The sequence below is a fragment of the Melanostigma gelatinosum genome (assembly GCF_949748355.1).
Source record: "Melanostigma gelatinosum genome assembly, chromosome: 19".
In the NCBI taxonomy this organism is placed as follows: Eukaryota; Metazoa; Chordata; class Actinopteri; order Perciformes; family Zoarcidae; genus Melanostigma; species Melanostigma gelatinosum.
In genome coordinates, this window is record NC_136652.1 from 5,234,449 (window position 1) to 5,257,647 (window position 23,199).

The window sequence follows — 23,199 nt, forward strand, 5'->3', positions numbered from 1 at the left end:
CTCCACCATAATGGGCACGAGTGGAAACACATCCAACAAGCATCACCCAGATGTGCCAATCACGAGGATGAGGAAGAGAACCAACCGCACTCTACTAACCCCGCTGCTGTCAAGCAGCAGTTAAACGGGAAATCTGAACCGGATAAAACAATTAGAGAAGTAATTGTCCCTCACATTGGCATTTAGCCAAGGTGGAACTAATTGAAACTCTCCTAATGCACATGTTCTATTCTGGTTTTCAGAGCATGAGCGATGCTTTTTTAGTTGTATAGCCTGTTGTGACTCACTGCCTTGTGGGAAATTGTTCATACAGTGTAATACATAAGTGTTTTGAAATGTTCCTTATTTTGATAATGAGAATAGTTGACCAAAGTTGCCAGTGGGCTAAATGCTCCCTCCAGCAGGAGGACTGTGTCTGACACTTCCACCCCTGTCGTATTAGTTTAGATCGTCAGTGTGCAGTCACACATAATTAACTTTATTTCTGTTACCGACTGATGTAGATTCTGAATGCCATTTTAAAGCTGCTATAAGTACAGATATTTGTGTTATTTTTATCCAAAAATATAGTTGGGTTGTCAAAATAAGTGCACGTTTGTTCAGTTAGAATAGAAATCTTAAGGTCAAGGATACTGCGAGCACATTCCTGAACCGCGAGGACAACGACGTAGCGGCCAGTTCGTTTCCCTGCATCGTGTCAGGCGGCACGTAGCACTGATGTCTGCTTATCTCCGCCAGGGGGTCGGGGACGAGGGGGGGGGGGGGGGGTTGCTGTTAAGCGTCACGGTAACGAGCCCTGACAACCGCTGAAAGGCCTAGTTTCTGCCGGCCGCTGCAGGTTCACGCCAAAGATGACTGGCAGGGGCTGAGGGAACTTTTTTTTATTCCAGAACGGCTGCACTGTGTGGTCACTTAGAGGTTACAAATAGGCCGCGGCCAGTTATGTCATCTCATCTACATTAAGGTGTTAATGAGGTCAGCCAGAGGCTCAGATCAAATGGGAATAACTGTGATTGATTTAAAGACTTGAGGTACGGTCGCTGAGTTTTATTGAGTCTAGACAGAGAATGAGATGCAAAGAGAGTCAGTGGGGAGCTGAGTCATGGTATCGCTCCTCTTTACTTTACAGACTAATAGCTTATGTTGCTGTATCATCAGAAGTATGACTTCATCACCAGCACACAGACATAATTCTCATCAATCTCAATGGTCTTTGTTGAAGAGTCACTCATTAACAGTACTTGCTTTGTCCTATTGTGTTATTGTGGAGCTGAATCAATGGGACTGATAGCGAACCCTGCAGTCAAGTATTGTCTGCTTCTCCTCTTGTCACACAGACTGATCATAAGCTTAGTGGAGTAGACGCAGGAAACTGTTCCCAAGGCTGTCCAGAGACGTGGATACATGACACGTCGTTTGATGAAGACAAAGAGTGCATGTGTGAATTGTCAACATGGCTACTTCCATATACACTTGCGCAATACAACCGGCCAGTATTATGCATCATTCTATGATACGTCATGGAACTTTCCATCAACATTTATAAACCATTTTGGTTCAAAACCTTTTGAATGAACTATTACATACATTACAGCTGCAACTAACCAATATTTTGACAATCGATTAAGCCGTCTAATGTAATACGATGCTCTTTCACTACACATCGGGGGTTGCAGACATGTACTCTATATACACACATGCACGCACAATCTAATTTTTATTTTTAAAAGAAAGTTTTGAATCTACTGTCCTTTTATTACCTTTGTCACTTTGAGCTTTGAAAGTGCTCTAAAAATGTCCATTTTGATTCCATTTATGGACTATAATCTTGAATAATTCATATGAAATGTTAGAAATAAATCATAAAAAGAGCGTAAACCCACGCCATCGCTCCCTTACTCACTGTTCTGCTCTTCTGAAGGCATCTCAAGGTGGATTGAGCTATAAAACGTTGAGTGTGCGAGCGAATTAGGATGGGAGAAGGACGTTATTGTGCTCCACCAGTTTCCCCCTTTTGAAGTTTTCGGGAAGATTCTGATCGCGCCTGGCTCCCCGCCACCATCTGCTCCTCGCTCTCCTTATCTCCCTCGCTCCCTCTCTCCTCCCTGTGCAGCCTCTCTCCGCCAATCTCTCCTAATCTCGCTCTCTCGCTCCCCCCCCAAATCTGCTCCAAAAAAGGGCCGCTTTACAGGCTTCTCACTCCCGACCAGCTCTTTTTGCATTATTATTTCCATCCGTTCCCCGGCCGTCCCTCACGTCTCTGGTTTCGGCCGCCTGCTGACTGGCTGTTTGCGGAGGTAAAGTCACCCCAAGGAGGAAAGTAACCGCAGCCTGTGGCAGACGCAGCTCTCCCTCCGGATTATTGCTGATTCACTCGAGTGAAAGACGCGACTTTGAGCTCCGAGTGTAGCCACGAGCAGCAGTCGTCACTGCGGTCACAATATGACCAGATTTGAGTATGTATTTCTACGTCATTAGATGGTAAAGACCAGCTGAAGTCACGCGCCGTGAAGTGCAGCTGAAAGTTAAGTGCCTTGCTCAAGGGCGTCCCAACAGTAGCTACGAAGGGAGCGAATTTTAATCGCACTCGAGTGTCCCAGTTGACCCGGTGATTAAACCAGCAAACCCCCTGTCACAAGCTCACTTCTCTAATCTCTAGGCCGCCACCACCACCCATCATGTCGTGTGTGTGTGTGTGTGTGTGTGTGTGTGAGTGTGTGTGTGTGTGTGCGCTCCCTTGTTTAGTCATGTTGAAGGATAGAACACGGGTCACGATATAGACACTCAGGGGCATATTACAGACCAGGTTGAGTAACTGCCCTCTATTCTTTCTGTCGCATGGTGTGTTGCCGACCTCATGGTGTGTCATTTGGGGTTTAATTGTTCCTGTGTTTGGGGGCCGCTGGCAGCGAACGCACCCACGCTGTCTGTGCTGCAGCAGGCCGCACAGACAGCGTGACGCCACCTCGTCTTTACCTCGTCGACATAAGTACGAATGTACCGATCTGACTTAACGGCTCCCGGTAACAATTCTGATACAAAGTACAGATTTCATTTGATTACTCTTTTTATTTTCTTTTTTTTTCTTTTTCTTTTTTTTTAAATGTATTTATTTATTTATTTTTCCCAAATGTAAAAACTAGGGGTGGGAAAAATGCATTCACTTAAGTAAACCGATTTATTTTGAAATTACTTTTATTGACTTTTTTCTCATGCGATATAATTCAAATTCAATTGTGTGTAAAACTACACATACTGCACAAACAGTCCACTACACACATTCCACAATAACTAAACACGAAAGTCTTCTTCTTTTGTTGTAACAGCAGGGCAGTGCTGTGGTTGACAGAGAAAATACTTTATAATGACCTCAACAAGGATATTGAATGTGGATCGGTCATGTCACGGCCCCTTCCCCCGAAGGTCAGTGTTGGCACCAATGTTGATCCGGCGCATGCTTGAGGAATTCTCCCATCAAAAGCTTAAACAGACCTGTCAACTCTGTTTAAGATGATATTTGTGCCCTGAGCCTGTCCAGAAAATATGTGACACCTTCATCAGCGGGGGGGCTGAACTGACCTGAGGGAGGCCAACTCGCTCCTGCTCTCGGGTCATTTCCATCCAACAGCAGAAAGGGAAGGTGTGATCCCGGATTAACACCAGCTTACACCCACACACTTGTTTTATGTTTTCGTATCGCAACCGTAGTTCCATGATTACTAATAATAGAATCCCAGCACTTTGGCAGTACCGATGAAACTGTGTCTGTCTCAACAACCGACCAAAACAGGTCCTTTTCTTACTGCCTCTAGCGCAGTGAAGTGTTCATTTGAGCGGTGTTAGTGCGTACTTGTAAGTGTCTCAGACTACGAGTGCTAGTTGGGTGTTTGCTGAGCTCTGGATATTTCCGTCAGCGTGTGTGTGACAGGAGGGTTGTGTGTTCAACACTGCGAGGCGTTCTCCTCACCACCGTGCCACTGACATCACCGCCAAAGGGAGGGATCAGATGCCCGAACTTTGTCAGCCGACCCCATTCGATGTCAGGGAGCAGATTTTAAAGTGTTCTGTAAACGTTACTTAATACTCACACACTGGTAATATAGGCCTCTGCCTGTTTCAATGCATTGCAGCAACACACAGCCAAGCAGCACTGTTTGACTGATCGATCCATCGATTGTTCAGGACTAAGTGAAACCCCCAGGTGCAGGGGGCCGACACTGCAGCGCCCCCCACCCTCCCCGACGGCTGCACATCCTTCCAGTTGAAGCGCTGCTGCAAAGGAGCCGAGGACGTGGCTGAGGCACCAAGTAGCTGAGCGGCTCAAAATCTATTTCTCTCTTTGCACATTTTCCCCTCTGTAGCTTGGCTGTCCAGAGACCGTGAGCAACACACTGAACAGAGCTGAAGGGATGAACTGTTGTTCCTTCACTCCTCCATCAGGTCACTGCACAGATGCAAAACTCACACAATCCTATTCCCTAAAGGCAGATTCACTTTTTCACGCGATAACAGCACCATCAACATGCACAGATCTCTCCCTCTCACCACTCTGAAGTGCTTTAAGAAGTGATTTCCTTTCCACCTAAACACCACGCCACGAAACGACAACCTTCCTCCTCCAACTCTCCTTTTATACAGTAGCGAATCATTTACAGGCAAGATGATCCGGATCAAAGCAGCCCTGGAGAACATGCGTCCCTTTGATCATGAATGTATTTATGTCGCGAGATATTATGGCTAGTCGTTGTGTCTTTCTAGCCAAACAGCGAGAGTACAGCAGCTAGGTGCTTTGCGCTAACGAGCTCGGCCTGTGATTGGCTCGGCTGATTGTATGGGCAGGACGTTGATACTGCAGCTCTCGTACCCGGGATACTGTGGCTTCATTTATGTACAGCGGGAGGAAGTTGAGACGTGGCGTCCATCTTTGTATGCAGTCTGTGATCTGAACATGTGTGGACAGAAAATGAGACCTTTAGTTTTTTTTACAGAGCATCAGCAGCTAGCTTAGCTTTAGCCATTTGTGGCTGCATGCAAAGCTTCAGCGCGTGAAGCTGAAGGGTTCACACGCCCTCCAACGCCGAACAAAACGGGGTGACTCCTGAATGTCTGAGTCATTATATAATAACTTCAGACTGAAATAAAAGTAATAATGCCGCACTGATCCCAGCAGGGGTGTTTGTTTAACGGGTTCTGCAGCAACTTAAGAGCTCCATTAACCCCCCGCTGCCCACAGGACGAACAGCAGCAGCCACTGTAGTCTTTGACTAGTACCCTTTAAAATGACGGGGTGTGATTGTCACAAAGTTCAGGCCATGTAAGAAAACACACACACACACACAGATGGGCCTGCTTAGTTCCATGACAACCTGAGCACCCCCCCTCCTTTTAAATAGTTCCGTCATCAGAAGTGGTTGTCCCGGCAACACATAGCCGCCAAATTGACCCCCTTTGTCCAGCCACTTGTAGCCTCGCTAGATGGTGAGTGAGCAGAGAGGAGAAACAAGAGTCGCAGCTCCAGGAGGAAGGAATGGGAGGCAAAAGACAGGCGGGGGAGGGAGGGAGGGAGGGGGATGGGTGTGAAGAGCGAGCTGTGAAACAGGTCATCCACGTCGTGGCCTCCATAATGACGCGACCCCGGACAGCTTTGTTCCCCTTGACAATGGCTGTGCACTGGCAGGGAGAATCATCCGACTCATGAACTCCCCGCGGTCAGCTGTGCTGGGGGGGTGGACCCAGGCCTGGCAGGGAGGACGCCAAACATAAACTGCTTTTTAACTTTTCAAACAATGAAAAGTGTTGATATGGAGTTCTAGCTTGTATGGCTCCAATATCACTTTCCCCCTGAGTTTGCTCATTACATCTCAGAAGGCAAAACAGACGTGTTTGCGAGGGGAAAATGCTGACAATAGAAGAGCAAAAGGTGTAAAAGGGAGGTTTTATAATTACTTCTTATTGCGCTCCAGGTCCCTGTTGCAGCGTGAGAACAGCAGTGTGTGTGTGTGTGTGTGCTGAATAATTCATTCTGGCTGGATAAGGCCTCGGCGTGTGCACCCAGCAGCTCTGTGTTCATCTTAAATGCATTTCTTTTACCGATTTAGGTTTGTGATGCAGCATTTCAAATCCTAAATCCTTCCTGATTATTGGCTGGGGAAGTGAAAAATGTTAATGCACACACACACACACACACACACGCTGGATTGCTGTCCTTCAGTTTGGTACCACCGTCTTTTATCTCGTCAACCTTTCCCACGTGGTCAGCCTCAATCGTTGTTTACCATCTCTTTTATTTTCCTGACTACTCGACAGAAATAACCGATCTGTCGTCCACTGGGGCTGTGTGAGTGCTACGTGACCTTCGACACAGTAAACACCATCAGCGAGTTATATTTGCACCGACTGCGTCAGCTCCAAGTGTGTGTGATCTGATGAGGTGGTCCTGTCTGGCCCCTCTCTGCTCAGACTACCAGCTCCTGAACCATCTCAACGTGTCCTCGCTGTCGGCTGCGGCTGGGGGTGTGACGGAACACGGAGGTCATTGTTCGGTTCATTCCCCCGGTTTAAGAGTCACAGTCCGCTGTGAGTTTGGGAGAGCGGGGCTTAAAAAGGAAAACAAATGTACGAGGATCAGTTTCTTTTGCATGTATTTTAAACCGACAGTAGTATGTGTTAAAGACAGACACACTCCCCCTGCGTCCTCGTCCCGGTGACCAGCACACCTGGGTGATTTTCATGGATGTTTGGTGGGGGAGCAAAAGTGACGCACCGCCCTCGTCTTTTTTTACACAACTCTTTCTCCGTTGTAGCTGACGGTGAACCCGCTCGTCTGCTCTCGCCTCAGTGTGAGTGACTCGCATGTCAATCGGCTAAAGGTTTACGGGCCAAACTCTGGCCTCCGTCCCGTGATGGTTCAGCACAGACACATGAACCCTCACAGCCCCAGTGTCTGTGCTGAAATGCATGTTTTGTATTGTGAACAATATTCTGATGAATTAGTATGATTCAATAGTTATCATTGTAAGCATCCGTGATTGATCAAGTCATCTGCGGACCGATTGGTCTGATTGAATATTTGTCTAATAAAAGGGTGAAAGCGCTCACACCGAGGGAAATCCCTCCATCCACCTGTTGGCTGGCTTCGATCTGAACGGAGAGCCACGCCGCTGCACAGAAGGAAGGGAGCGTGCGGTAACAGATGGACCGACAGCCAGCCGGCTTCAGAGGCCTTCAGCTCCTCCTGCAGCAACGAGACACTTATTAAACTTTCAGAGGTCTTTCTCCACGGGGCCCCACAGTCACACAGCTGCTGCTCGGAAAGCATTCCGCTTATCACCTGTCGACACACACACACACACACACACACACACACACACACACACAGCTGTGTGTGTCTGTTAGCTGTTGTTTTTACCAGGGGATGGTTACTGTTGTTTCTCACCTTGGATTAGAGAGGCGAGTCTGGACGGACACCCACAGCCCTCACCTCGCTGTCTTTTAAAGGTACAGTGTGTAGCATTAACGGGGGACGTAGGGGCATAGATGGAATGTGACGATATGTTTTCTCAAGTGTGTAATCCCCGAAGACAAGATCATTGTGTTTTCAATACGTTGGGGTCTTGGCACACGGGAGAAGTTTCAGCTAGATCCTACACACTCGACCTTTTCAATACCAGCGGTTCAGCCACATGTTTTTTCACTTCCACCGTCACCGCTATCTGATATCTGAGCTGCTGGGGACGGTCTTATTGCTCGTGGACACTTCAGCAGGGCCATCCAGCCATTTCTTTATATATATATTCTCACAATCCGAAAGCCAGCCTCGCACTAATTTGGTCTCCTGCAGCTGCACTTAGCGCACTTCAAGCGCGCGGAAATTAGTGAAGACGATCCAATTTAAGGCAAGGCAAGTTTATTTGTATCGCACATTTCAACAACAAGGTAATTCAAAGTGCTTCACATGAAACCATTAAAAGCATAAAGGCAAAAGTAAAGGAGATTTAAAACATACATTAAAACAATAATCGATGTCTCCCTGAGACATTGCGCTGCATGCAATCAACCACACACTGCCGCAATTCTGCAATTACTCGCACACAAACCACGTCTGGAAAAGATCTCTGCTGATCTGCGTTTTATAGTGTACGCCTTGCATGAACTCGGTCCCGGAGGAAGTGGCGATATATTGTGCAGTCCTTTTAAAACCATTAAAAGCATCAAAACATAAGGCAAAAGAAAAGGAGATTTAGCAGCAATTAAGAACAGTGTAAGAAATAAAATGCAGAAATGCAGGAAATTGATTAATATATTAATTGAATGTGGTTCAATTAAAGGCAGCAGCAAACAGAAAAGTCTTCAATCTTGATTTAAATGAGCTGAGGGTCTCAGCAGACCTGCAGCTTTCTGGGACTTTGTTCCAGATATGTGGAGCAGAAAAACTGAACGCTGCTTCTCCATGTTTAGTTCTGACTGGGAACAGAAAGTAGACCGGTCCCAGACGACCTAAGATGTGCTTGACAATGAAATAGCATTTAACCTGAATGACACCTGACATTTGAAAGGGGCACTACTGCATTTTTTGAGTCACTTTCTAGGAAAAAGCTCCTGCAGCTATTTTCTCAGACAGTGTAGTAAAGTGACATCGCCAGAGTAGCTCACAGATTCATAATGGAAAGTCTGACTTTACCTTCCAATCCCTGTACACAATTTAGTATGTCTCAATACATGGTAAGTAAATGGTAAATGTACTTGCATAGTTCTTTTCTAGTCTTCCGACCACTCAAAGTGCTTTAACACTACATGTCATCATTCACACCCATTCACACACTGATGACAGGGGCTACCATGCAAGGAGCCACTCTCTCACTCTAACTAACCATTCACACCCATTCACACACCACAGGCACACCTTGCAGGAGCATTTTAGGTTTCATTGTCTTGCCCAAGGACACATCGACATGGAGTAGCGGAGCCGGGGATCGAACCACCGATCTTGTGATTGAAGGACGACCCTGCTCAATCACTGAACCGCGGTCAAATTCAATATGCCAAAAAATAGCAGGATATCCTACTGCATCTGGTCGCATTTATTGCAGTATGCAAGCCAGCATGCTTTTCTGGCTATGCCGACCCACAATCCTCGGATATATGCAGCAAGAGGTCAAAGTTCAAGGTGCATTGTTATTCCCTAATTGAATGCATGCTGCATGTAGCAGTACGTACTTTGTCGGGGCAGCTGCTAAAAGGGAAAAAGTATGCGATTTGGAACATAAAAAAACGTAAAACATAAAGATGCTATAGGAGGGCATTTTGGGAAGTATAGGAGCATTTATTTTGGAAAGATCTCTGTGTATATACAGTATGTGTATTAACCATAGACAGTCTATGTATAAACAATAACGCCGCTGCCATATTTATGCGTAGATGGCGATATTTTGAGTGTTAGTGGAGCAGCTACAATGTTAGCATAGCTTAGCACCGATCGATCCGAACTCCATTCAGAAAACAAGCATTTTAAAAGTCGTTCAAACCAATTCGCTGAGACCGTTCATCCTATTCCCTCGCAAGTCTCCCAGCTTCATAAAAGTGCAATATTAAAATGTAATTTATTACATTACAGTAGCAAAGTCGACATGCGTCACGTGACCGCATCGCGTTGGTGCAGATCACGCTCCCAGCGTCGCTGTCGGCCGTGCTGTTTTATCAGCGTACGTGCTGCATCCACACGTGTCACCTCAGGCAGCAGATGTCTTTGGTAGTAAAAAACTGGAAGAGGCTTCTGAGGCACGCTGTAATGCCTCTGCCAACCTAATGCCCGATGCCCTGTGTGTGTGTGTGTGTGTGTGTGTGTGTGTGTGTGTGTGTGTGTGTGTGTGTGTGTGTGTGTGTGTGTGTGTGTGTGTGTGTGTGTGTGTGTGTGTGTGTGTGTGTGTGTGTGTGTGTGTGTGTGTGTGTGTGTGTGTGTGTGTGTGTGTTCGGTGGTGGCTGTCTGATGATCCAGTCCAGACTAGGTGCTCTCTGCTTCCTCTCTGTGTGGGAAGGACTGCCGACTGTGAGGCATGCTGCCTTTTTGTCTGAATATCTGTGTGTGTGTGTGTCTGTCTGAGGCCAGTGAGACAGGCTCAGCCAGGCTCTGTACTCCGGTTCTGGGTTGAAGAGAAGCGGACTTTCTGTAAATGTGGCCGAAGAGGAGAGACAGGTGGCCGACTCTGCGTCTGTCCATCTGTCCCTTCTCCCACAGCAGCTGTCTGTCCTTTCCCCTCTTCCTCCTCCGGGTCGTTGTCTCCGCTCAGTGTCGAGAGGTCACACGTTGCAATCTGTACAAATCAGTCAGTCCATCCGTACCTTTCCCGTTAAGAGACTTGCCTCGTGTGATGGTGCCGCTCTTCGTCTGGTTGTTTGCAGCTGTAGCAACAACAGTTCTGTGCATGTGTTTCTGCCGCGGCGTTTACAAGCACACGACTTCTGCATGTGGCCGTCCCGATGGGAGGGGCTGGGCAGCTGTTGTTTTTTTAACTAATTGTTTCCACACAGTTTTAGCAACGTAGCCAGAGAGATAGTATTCAATCTCCAGCTGAGCAAAGCGGTTAGAGACTGGTAGTGAACGCTGGAGTCTGATTTATTGATCTCACATTCTGGCCACCTTTGGTTATCAATATGATTGTCAATTCAGCGTTCAGTCGACAAAATGTCAGGAAACAAGTGTACTTAGTCCACAACTCTCAGATATTCTGCGTACTATAGAAGACGTCACACATTTTCGCTCAACAAAATCGATTAATACAACTATTCTGTCGATCGACTAATCCGTTCATTGACGAATCGTTTCTCGTGTCAATCGGCTGTGGAAACTAGTCCCCATGCAAATTAGCTATTTTCCTCCTAACGTACAAAACGTTTGCTTAAAAACTACAATGCCCAGCTGTTTTAAGGACTGCTGTTTTCTGTTTTCTGTTTTCTAGACATGAAATGATATTCAGTATTTATTTGTGGCCGGGCTTTAGTGCTGCAGCAAGAATCAACACACTGTTGAGACTTTTCATGGCATCTGAAGAATCGAATAACTTATCCTCTGAAGAAAAATCTGTTCACGTGTTTGTGAATGTTGTCAAAGTCAGCGTGTGTGTGTGTTTGTGCGTGTGTGTGTGTGACCCAAATCTGGTATTATCAGCTCAAGATAAAGAGAAAAAGGCCCTCAGCTCCTCGCTCTCTCTCCTCCTTTTGTCCTCTGTCATTTTTCCATCTTCATCAATTTCTGGAGTTCTTCTATTTTCCGTTTGTGTTCCCTTAAAATCCTGAAGGACATTTGATGCAAACTTTTGAAAATATCAGCTTTGTTTCTACTCCGTCGTGATGTTTAACAACTCAGAGACAGACGGAGCTTCAGCTGTCTTCTTTAATTGCTGTCTGAATTCAGCTAAACTGACTCCGCTCTCTTCATATCGGCAGAAAGTGTGTCCATTTATGTGCTGAGGCAGCTTTTTTCTATCACACATGATGAAAGCTGATTTTTTTTGCTTGTGTTATTTGTCCTCATTAAAATGTGTGTGTGTGTGTACGCTGAGCAACAGTAGGATGCATTGTCAGCTCTTTAGCAGATCTTTGACAAGAGAACCAGTTTGTAAAATACATCAGCTGCTCCGTCTCTCACTTCCGCCCCCCCCTTCGATGTAGGCTTCTCTTTCCCGTCGTCCTGTCCCATGTCGTCCCTCCGTCCTATTCTCCTCCCCTCATCGCTCCTTCTTCTCCGTGCTCACTGTGTTTCTCACGCCCACGCTAACAGATGGGTCGCAGCTATTGTTTCGCACCGCAAACACGGCCAGTTTATTTGGGCTCTGACAGCAGTTATGACGAGTGTGTGTGTGTGTGGGGAACTTCCACAGCGTTATCGGTATGCTGGTCCAACACTGAAAAGAGGCTCAAAGCAACAGCTCTCATTGTTACAAAATCTCCACTGGAGAATCCAGCACCACTGTCACTGGCAGACAGTACTGCAGAGGAGAGAACGCACACACACACACACACACACACACACACACAGAAAGGCTTGAGCATGTCTTAGCAGCTCTGTCTGAATAGTAACACGGCCGTTCTACTGGCTCTGCCGTTTCCTTCTCTGTTGATGGACCAGGCTCTGAGCCAGAGCGTACCAATGCGCTCTGGCCCCCCCCCCCCCCCCCCCCCCATGAAAACCAAAAGGTCCAATGCTGTTCCCAGGCTTCTGATTTTGAGATTTTAAAAGGTGCATTTGTTTGGCCACATAGCCGAACTGCAATATGAAACGTGCATTTCAAGCTGTTCACTCGGCCAAAGATGGTTCGTTAGAGAGAGAAACGTTAAAAAATGGCCGACGGAGTGAGGACTCTGTCAGTGAAGTATTGGCCATGAATAAGAGTCAAGAGAAGTGAAAAATCCGTCTCCCTCTGTCTTTGGTGTTTCTGGGCCCAGAGAGCATGCACACTAGAGTCCTGCTGAGAGTAGAGCCAGGCTGTAGATATTAGTACACTGTGGATGTATCCCTATCTGTTTATATGGCGGTGGGTGAGGAAGATATTGCAGAACGGGGGGGGGGGGGGGGACAAAGGTTACAAATATACAGGGGCCAAAGGTGCGGAGAGGCCTACGAAAACTGCTTGTAATAATAATTCTAAACCCATTATCAAAAAGGGCTTCTAAAACGAACGGTTGAGTTTTGTGTCCTCCAGGTATCGATATCACTTTGGACTCAAAGATCCAACATCGGTTGGACCGTAGCTAAGAGCATGCACGTTAGACACTCCCTCTGGCTGAGCTGGCAGAGCTGAACCGATGAGCAGTATGGATAAGAGCTCCAGTATTGATGGAATCCTAACGATACTCATCCCTACTTGCTCGTACACATCACTGACGGTCATGAATCCTGTCTAAAGGAATTCACAGTTCCCATCAACACCATCAGAAACAGTGTTCGTGGCTCAGGACGGGAGGCAGTGATGAGTGATGGGTTTTGTAATAGAGGAGGGAGGGATGGGAGGCTGCACGCTGTGACTTCCACAAATATTTTCAGTAATTGAGAAAATGCAAAGCGAAGGGAAAGCCAGGCGGGGAAGAGGTCGAGCTGTTTGTTTCTTCTGCCGACGCTTCGGCTGAAACTCTGTTGTCTTTACTCGGCGAGTAAATCTCACAAACACAGGCTGCACTTTCACTCTTATCTGCTGTTTGCCAAGACTTACACCAGTATATCCTCACCAGGAGCTTTTATTTTGTCAATCATGTACTTATGTAACTCTAATTCCATACTGTAAAACAAAAGAAGGAAAAAGAAAGTATCCTTTAAAAAATGAAATGCCAAAGCCAAACGTTTCCTCTGAGCACTTTGATGTGTGCTTCGTTAGCTGCTGCATTACGTTGCAGCCAGTCACTGCTGTGGTTGAGCGTCAATGGCTCACTGGAATCTGATGAGGAGGAGGAGGAGGAAGAGGAGGAGAGGAACAGTCAAAGGAATTAGTTTGTTTGTCTCGTGAAGCTTCATGCGAGCCCAAAGTTCCGTTCTTGGGTTGTTCCACTGCGGTGGCAGATGGAGGTCCAGTAGTTGTTGCGTCTTGTTGTTTGAGCCGTGAGGTCCGACGCTTTTTTATTTTATTTTGTATTTCGAGAATAAAGTCATGCGCTTTCAATTTATTCTCTAAAGTTTGACGTTTATTCTCAACATTTTGTCTTTATTCTTGAAATGTAAGATAAATCATTTCCTCTCTTTGTGTCCCCTCATGCTGGGCCCTTATACTCTTCCATACACTCGTGCCCTTTAGGGGCCGTGTCCACAGAAGCGTCTTTCCCCGGCGCTTCTAGACGCCCAGCTGGGAGCGATTAGGAGTGCTGCTGAGGTGCAGCACACTCAAATACATACTCAACACACTCATTGTACAACTCAATTCAGGTCTTTGCGGTGGGCTTTTTTTATGTCCCTCCCCTCCTTCACTGTGAAAAGTTTTACCCAAAATTGAACATGTACCAACTCTCTGCCAGAAAAAACCCCCCACAAATTCGTCCAGCACTCAGTGCAGCAGAGGCGCATCGTGTAAATATGCGGCGCTCCCATTGCAAATGCGCTGGCTTCAGGAAAAACAACGCTTTGGTGGACACGACCCCTTACAGCCTGCCAGTAACTTTAATGACCCCCCCCCCCCCCAAGGCATTTATTTTGTGTGTGTGCTCTCATCTGGACCCAATCACACCACCATGAACCATAGAAGTCATGTCTTTTTCATCAGTAGAAAACAAGACTCCTGCAATATAAGCAAAAACGTTTTCATTAGAAAACAATGAAAGATTTTCTCCAGCGTGTGACTTTGAGTTGAAGGCCTGAGGATAATTCCTTGTTCATAACAGTGGAGCATTCTCTCATGGTTATTATCAATAATAGTGTTTGGTGAAGCACGTTCTCCAATCGTTGTAAAGCGTGACTGAAAGGAAGGTTACAAAACCGTCAGCTATAATAAAAAGGACCAACCAGATGATTGATGCAGGTGTGCACCGCTGACTGTTTGCTGTCGGCTAAACGCCGACATGTCAATTGTGAAACTGCTTCCCGACTGCTTCTCCGCCACCGCTCCGTCTTTACTTTCTCACAGCAGAAAGTCACTCGTGTGGCTGAATTCGTGGAAAAGCTTTTCGCAAGTCATCGCGCTAACCGTTTATGAGGATATGCTGTTCAGCCAATTACTAGATTTACCGAACCACAGTAAGCCTGTAAGTCACGGACCCCTTTCCAACTTTCTTTTTCTTCATATTCAGTTGGTTTTATTCTGGCATTCCAAAGCAAATACTCACGTGCTACAACTTAGGACGATGGGACCATTTACGACGTGATGTACAGTAGAATTAGGACTTAAACAGCGTTGGATGCTCGCTTATTATTAACCATACAGATAACTTTATTTATTACTGTTAAACGAACCGCTGCTCAGCACCAACCAACATATTGAGGCTGTTTCTTCCACTTTTATTGAGTTGATCCACTTTTTTTCTTTGAAGAGCTTCAACTTGTATGTTTCGACTCTTTCTTTATGAGAGGATGCCAGAGGGAAGATTTTTAAAGAGAGTAAACCTGAGCGGGTCCTCGTCCTTCTCTGATGAACCTAAACGACCGACTTTCTTCAGGAGGAATGTGCTGTGAGGGTACAGAGGTCATCGCTGTACGCAGACAGGATGAAAAGGAAATGACATCATGCTATCTGACATGAGTGCCTCACTGCAAGTGACCCTCATGCCACCAGAAGCTCAGCATTTTCCTGCATATCACTGACTGAAAATGTATCAATATTCAGCGGTGGCGTTATTGTAGAAAGTTGCTACTCGTGTGCCTGAAGTCGGTTGTCAGCAGAAGCGTTAACGCTGAGGATTCCTTCAGGAAGAACATAATGAAGGCTTCTGTTATCTAGCAGGAGACGCCTTTTGGGTCTCAAAGAGAAACTGAGAGAAAGAGAGAGAGGAAGAAGATGGCGAGCAGCTCAAACTACTTCTCATGAATGCTGCTAATTTTGATTTAACAAAAGAAATAATAGGGTTTGGTGAGAGAGATAGCTTGTCCAGATCTCATCGGCATGAGACCGTATGTGCATTCAAATAAGCTTTGTGAGCCTCTGGTGCCGGACAGATCACTCAAACAGTGCAGCAGTCAGCTGCATAGTCAGACCACTGCCGGTACACTGAGCATAGATAAACTGGTGGGACTGGGATAGTCTGGTGGAAGTAGCTGTAGTTTTTCCATGGTGCATGCATTACCTGATTACCTGGAAATACATGTCCACATTCACAGGATATATGCAGTTTCCGCTCCTTACATGCATACAGTGTCTTTTCATCCAAAGTAGGTTTATTTATCTTTTTGGTTTCGTTGTGCGACAAAACAACTCGTCAAATGCAGGCGCTCGGTCATCATCGGCGTCTGATACCGAGGCACCCTTCGGCCTCTGTAAGAGGCTACATCCACACTGGTACCTTTTTGCTTTCGCTACGTCTCTCACGGCCAGCGTCCACACCACTCTGGCATTTTAGAACCCCTGAAACAGAGGCGTTTGAAAATGCTGCTTCCGCCGAAAACTTCAGGGTTGCGTTTAAGTCTGGACGGGCAGAAACGGAAGGCCTTTGACAGCGGTGACAAAGACACCCACGCTCGACTGGGTCTTATCGGTCACGACGCGTCCTTCCCTGTAAACAAACATCAACTTTGATCACAGAGGGACTGCCCGTGGTCAATTCAACATGGATGACCAATTACAGGCATTGCTGACCTTGTTGTCTGTGCTAGCAGCTGTGCAGTTAAATTCTGTCTGCAAGCTTTTTCTTTCGTTTAAAAATGAAAACGTATTAGTGGTGATGTAGCCTGAGACGCATCTCATTCACGGGAGATGGCAAAAGTCCGGTCCAGTAGTAAATCCTAATGCTGTCACATCATGGAAAAATGGATTACTGTTGTTGTTGTTGTGGACAGGAATTCATTTTGGATTATTCAGTCCCTTTCCATCCCTCTTTCACTCTTGTGTGTGTGTGTGTGTGTGTGTGTGTCCACATGAAACCACACTGGAGTTTGATGGATGGGAGTCAGGGAGCTTATTGTAGCAACGGAGCGTCGCTCCCAAACACGGCTAATGTTTGCCAAGTCAGCAGTCGCCGTGCTGGCGGGTCTGTGGTGTTATGTTTTTCATGTACACACACTCCCGCATATGTTCTCTCACACGCACACACACTTTCAGCAGGTTTAACCAGTCAGGCTGTGACACTGTGTACTGTAAGGCTCTGGCATTTTTGCACAACTGCCAAAAACCAATATGTTGTTGTTTGACTCATCAATGAATCAACTGATCAGCTCACCACTAGCCATACACATCAACAGTGTTTGATATATTAATAACACTTGAGAAAGATTTAAGTTTTCCTAAAGCTATGCGTTAAGCTAGTTGACTTTAAAACAGGCTATCGACAAGCTAGCGTAGCTGAGCTGCTGTGTGTTAAATTACATTGAATAAATGTGGTCATTTTTAGGGCTTTTCTATTGGCCCTTGCGTTCCCATTACCAGTTTTTAGCCCGCTGAGTCGCGCCCGAGATGAATGAAAGTGGGCCCGACCAGCCTCCAAGTGGGCTGCTCAGTACTTCTAACCATACAACCATATCTGTCCTGCGTACCTGTTTCACTTTGCTGCAGGTGTAAACCCAACATGTACTGATTTTGCTGCTTGATAATAAAAGCTTTAAAATTACCTTTTATTGTGAAGAATTTACAGGAAATTAAATAAGTACCGGTATATCAACGAATTGTCACACACTCACTCGCTGCTTGAAGAGCCCTTCTCGTAAAAAAAGCCCAGTCTGCTCTGATTGGCACGGTGACATAAGAAGAGGAGCCACATCTGATTGGTTCGTTGGAATCCCATGTTTTCTGATGGAGGCAGCCCACAAACATCTCGTCTTGTTTCACAGCTTGTGGGTTGGTTAGCACTCCAGAAACCTAAATGTAAGTCCACAAGCTCTGTGAAAGTCAACATGTCCCCTTTAAGTGAGAAGAATCCTCCTCACAACCTGTAACACGATGAATACATGACATGACAGCAGAGCCCTGGCCTTGTCCTCACTGTCTATTTCATGAGTTATTTACTGTACCAACGAAACAATCTGTTGACCACAGTCATACATTGTAAGACCTTCATCTGATGCATCTCTGGGATGATCCCTGAAGGCTTTCAGTGCCTCACTTTACAAATTGTACCTATAGTGTACAATGATGAGGCATTTCTATTTCAAACAGATCTTCAGCTTCCGACTCCCCGATAGATTTCCAGCTAAAAGCGGTCGAGCCGGTGAAGTGAGACGGACAGGCAGGGGCAAGGGTAGCAGAATTATCCACCGCAATAAACCCTCCTCCTTGACTAAACGGAGAAAGAGCCAATGTATCACATCTCTTTAAACTTTCCCACTCCCCCCCCCCCCCCCTCCGTCCACCCTGCTCTCAAACACACTCTCCATTCATTCATCCCTTTCCCTGCAGACCATTCTTTTGCTCCCTTACTCCCTCAGTATCTTTTTTCCCACTCCATCCGTCCCAAACTCTCCCTCCCTCTCCTCGTCTCCTCAGCTCACCTCTCATGCTAATAGGCCATTGATGCGGTCTCTATGGTGATGTACTTTTTCATTCCAGTGGAGAGGAACGGGCCAATGGACTGACAGGATTAGGGAGACGCAGAGTAACCTGTGTGTGTGTATGTGTGTGTGTGTGTGTGGGGGGGAACACATTTTTTTCCATTTAAAGAGACAGGCGCGTATATTCAGATGGACGGTATGAGAAAAATAATGTTTTTTTTCAACATTCAATCATATAACATGTTCTACTAGAACCCCAGAATACAAGTATGAACCTGAACATGAGCGTGATGTGTCCCCTTTAAGCCTCCGTACTGAATTGGAATGATGTAGTCACAGCAGACCATGATGAAGGACCTGCTGCATCTATTCGGGTCTTCGGTGACGGAAAACCGAGCAATCTGCAGACAGCTCGGGCTATTTATGAGCTGACATACTGTAGCAGTGTGTCACACCGGCAAACAGGACTGACGACGGACACCTGCCACACTTGACCTTTGACCTCCGTGTCGCATTTGACATGTTCTATAAGGGTCAAGGCCATGTGTGTCTGAGTGATGGACTTGTGTCACCGATACAGGGGGATGAACAAGCTCCTCGCTGCAGTCAGACTGTGTTTTCATGTCCCCGCAGGAGGCCTGAAGGTCCAGCGTCTCTATTCCTGCACTTCCATTGATCCAGTGGGCTGAGTGCAGCCAGGCTGTATGCAGACATTAGAACCCTTTTTAATTCAGTGGAGCAAAGGTCTCGGTATTCTTCGGACAAACACAAAGCACAGTGTGTCGTCCCTGAAGCCAGACGCTTTCTACCTGTTCTGAACCGGCCTTCCCAAATTCTCGACAAGAGCTCGTGCTCTTTTGTGGTCTTATTGTCGCAACGCAATAGATTGTAGAAATGGTGTTCATACTTTCGTACACACTCGAAGGCATTCACACGCATTTGAAGCGGCGATTTCAAATGTTATCAGCCACCTGATAGAATGGGCAGCTGGTTGTACACACAAAAAAAAACTTTCATGAGGCAGCAACACCGTGAGTGTTGTTGGAGAATCAAATTAAAGAGGTTGTTTGGACTTCCAGGGAACAATTACACTTGATGTTTAAGATGCTTATCTTATGAACACATCGCCTCTGGTTCAGTGCCGTCAAAATGTCTAAATCGGCCGTTTTTATAAAGCTATGACTGTCACCAGGCAGCTGCCTCGGATCGTCTGCAGCACTTCCATAAGTTGGGAGAGAAGAGGCCTTCAGTCTAAAGAGAGAGCGTTCCGTCACAGCGTGAGCTGTAACACGTCCGGAGAGCAGCAACCGCTGCTTCTGAAAAGTGAAAGTGAAAAGCTACCTGGTGATCGACAGGTCGCTGCCCATCCTTTGATCGGTCTGTGAGTTGTCAGTGTTTTCTTCTTCATACTTTCACCCTTTCATCTGCAACATTTTGGATTCATAAAAAGGTCTTGACTCAGCGTTCGGGTTGTATTTAGCTCCACCCTCTCGTGTCACTTCTGGCTGCTAAAAAAACCGCGATGGCTAAAAATGCTGAACTCGAGGCTTCGAAACTGCAGTCCACAAGCCAAAGGGTGACCTCATGGTGACTACTTCTTACATACAGTCTGGTTGTGTCTGATGTGACACTGATGACTGGAAAATGTGGCATGAAATAGTAATAATAATAATAATAATGTAGAAATGATATCTTCACAAAATACACTGATTGGCCATAATGACATTTTGAATTGATTTTAATTGACATAATTAGTTTTTTTGTCAAATTGTTAAGACACAATGCATCTCTGAATTGTTTTTCGGTGCTGTAAAATGATGTGGCCAGCCGTGCAGCAGAGATTTAGTATCATTATTCCGTAGACTCAGTGACTCAGCAGAAAAAGAATGATCAAAGTAGCCACTACATTTCCCATAATGCAACTACTTGTGTGCTTTTGTTAGACCCTCACTAAATGCCAACATCTTTCAAACTTCACCACCAAACACTGTCTGTTGGAGATGTTGAGGCGTGTTTTCGTCTTTGTAACCGATGGTAACACCTGTATCCCAATGAGTAAACCGTTAACCATCCTCCACATAATCCATGACCGATGGCGCTAGCACGTCAGAATATCTATTTTTGGAAAGGGCAGAGAGACCCGTTAAACCCCCCCCCACCCAGCTGCTCCACATTTAGCCCTGGCTCCAGTGAGCGTGGGTTGGGTGCGTGCATGAGAAGGGGGGGGGGGGTGATACCATGATACCAGCCACTGTCACTGTCTGTCTAAACGCCGGTTCACTTTCCCCTCAAACTGAAGCCGGTCAGACACGCAGCTGCTCACTCAGTGCGTGGAGGAAGTGGACTCTTCAAGACTAAGACCGAAAACACCTCCAGACCACGCGTTGCTCTTTTATGCGGAGGTGCCGAGATGACCCGAGACTCGTAAGTTTCAAGGGGGGGGGGGGGTTGGGAAGCAGTGGAGCTGCCGTAGGATTTAGGGGACTAAAGATTGCAGCAGGTTATGAAACACTTCCCCTTCCTTCACCATCAGCGATATCACCTCTGAAGCTGGTTTAGCAGTTCAAATACAGGGCTCATGATGGAGGGTTAGCCCGTATTTCTACCACATCTATTTGAGCTGCCGTTCAGCTCTTTGGCCTCCCTTCCCACTCAGATGAAGAACGAGCTTTAGCTCTTAGCGCCGTCCAACCATTCATTCATTATTTGGAGCCTCTCTCGCCGGACGAGAAGCTCGTACGTGTCGCAGTTAAAGTTAGAGTCCGATCAGAGGAGCTTCCAGCTCCTGAGGTGACGGGGCACTTTGTTCCCATGCTGCCTCTCCAGCTGCTGCTGTGTTTACAGAGGCCTAGTAACAAATAGAAAAGCTCTTTGTGGGTTATTGTAAAAGTGTGCGATGGGGGTGTTTCATATCTCCGCGTAAATACATCCCAGCAGCCTCAGCCTCATGGGATACTGACGGGCTTCCTGTGAGCTCTCAGTCTGCAGTTTCGTGTGACGTTCAACATCTCGATGCGACCGCTGCAAGGGACGTAGCCCAACCAGTCCTTTGTGTGACGTCGCCTCGGCATCCGTCCGCTGGTCACCTGTTGTCGGTCAGTTCGCCCGGCAACAATGACATCATGGACAACAGAAGCAGTGCGGGTCAACCACACAGAGTTAGCTCCTGTCCTGTGTGTGTGTGCTGCTCTTAGTGATTCACATCTCATGTATAGTCTGGATCTGTTGTATTAACCATACAGCCTGTTGCACTCCCATTTTCATATTTTGTGTTTATAGATTCATTTGGTCACATTTAATCAGTGTGTTGTCATAATTAATAACATTAATGACTTTCAATAGTCACCTGATGGAGAATAATGGTGTTGCTAGTGGCCACACCCACAGCAGATCATCACTGGAGGCCCAATGGATGTCTTGCTGACAAGCTACCTGTTGCTTACAGTGAAGCGGGTTAATAACTTAAGGTGGGCTGGCCTTTTAAGGTGGACCATCTATTTTCAAAATCCTGAATATTACTTTAAACTGTTAAACTGATAGCAATAATCAGTCAACGTTTTTGTATCGTCGGTTAAAGGTTTAACGGTTATTTGCTAACGTCCCTAACTGAAAGGATCGGTTTGGTTAGATTGACGTGGCGATGTGTGTTAAAATGAGTCTGGTTGGGTCATTGAAGAGAGCGCTACAATGGATTCAGCTGTGGACTGCAGCTGTGTATTTTAACCACCCCCACCCAAAACATACACCTAAATGCTTCAATATTTCTTTAAGTGTTGTGGAATATTTGACTTTCCAATCAGACAGCCCTTTCAAACAGGAAACTGAAGTATCGCTCTCTTGAAAGACACCGAACCATTAACCAAAACATTTTACCGCACAATCCATCGGTTAGTTCGTATTATCGTGGGACTACAGTGTAGCCACTGGGAAGCAACAGAATGATATAAAACCCTGACCCCCCCCCCCCTTTAACTAGCTACAGCTGATATTATCTTTGTCATTGCATTTCAAAGGGTCACTGATTTTTGAGCATCGGCTGCAAATGAGAAGCCTGATACTTGAATCTTTTGAGCCTTGCTAATAAAAGAAATGAAAAAAAGAGGACTGACAAAAGAAGTGTTGTGCTCAGAGCTGAGCGAGTCTGAACCGCAGAGAGACGGACGATCTGGTGTCGATGTGTGCAATGTGTGCTTCTATCTAGGAGACCACGAGTCCTCCAGGAAGCACATTGTCTCAGCTTGTAAAATGAAGGCCGACGACATGCTTTCCATCCCCCCCCCCCCCCCCCCCCCCCGGAGCAAAACACCTGCAGCACCGATACACCTGTCAGCTGACGTGATGATGTCACAGTTGGCAGATGAAGTCTTGATTTGCCCATTGTTCTGATGACCTAAGGAGGAACTATGTCTTGCCAGATGGAGAGATGAAAGTAACAGAAAAACAGAGTGGGCAGACGGTGAAGCAGATCCGTGGTTATCTGACAACCGTGGAATGTTACGGTTTTGCTCCGCACCTTGGTTTCAGGGTCGAGCCACAGAAAAGCAAAAAAAGAGATAAAAGCAGCACTCTCATGTAAAATGATCCGTGAGCGTCTCAGTGTACCTGGAAACGTCCTGTGGGAGTTCTGCAGGGACAAAGGCTTTTTTTCACTGTACTCTGGTCAGTTTTGCCATCCAGGCAGTAACAGGAAGCTGTGTGCCCACTGTTCTCACACCCTGAGCGTTGTCACAGAGTGGAATGTTGTTATCACATCCACCGCTGTCTCCGCCGTCTTGGTATGCTCCTGTCTGCCACTCGATAAGGAACTCATTTGCTATGAGACCATCCCCCCCAGACGTGTCCTCGTCTGTGTTTGTGGGCCTTCACTGTTATGCTCAAAGACGCTTCTGACAGAAACGTGTGAGCTCAGGCGCGAGCCGGCTGTCACCTGATCATCCCGGTCTTCTTTTGTGTCCCGGTGTTAGTCCGCCCCACGGGGTAATATTATATGATCGTCAGAGGACAGGAGGAAAACCGACCCGCGGCGTCGTGTTCTTTTACACCGGCTGGCTACTTATCTCTGCTTTCTTACGGTCACCCAAAAACATAAT

At 46.4% G+C, this 23,199-nt stretch overlaps 1 protein-coding gene across 4 annotated transcripts in view; it reads left to right on the plus strand.

Moving 5' to 3' along the window:
- Positions 1-23,199, plus strand: part of enah (ENAH actin regulator) — a 101,569-nt gene that overhangs the window by 2,432 nt on the left and 75,938 nt on the right. For 3 of the 4 annotated variants that reach the window (XM_079290378.1, XM_079290380.1, XM_079290381.1), the window contains exon 1: positions 20,402-20,533. The exons of the other annotated variant lie outside the window; for it this stretch is intronic. In XM_079290378.1, the coding sequence (XP_079146504.1) occupies positions 20,520-20,533 (14 nt within the window). In that variant the 5' untranslated portion in view covers positions 20,402-20,519. Of the gene's footprint in view, positions 1-20,401; positions 20,534-23,199 lie in introns of those variants that run through there. 4 annotated transcript variants of the gene reach the window in all.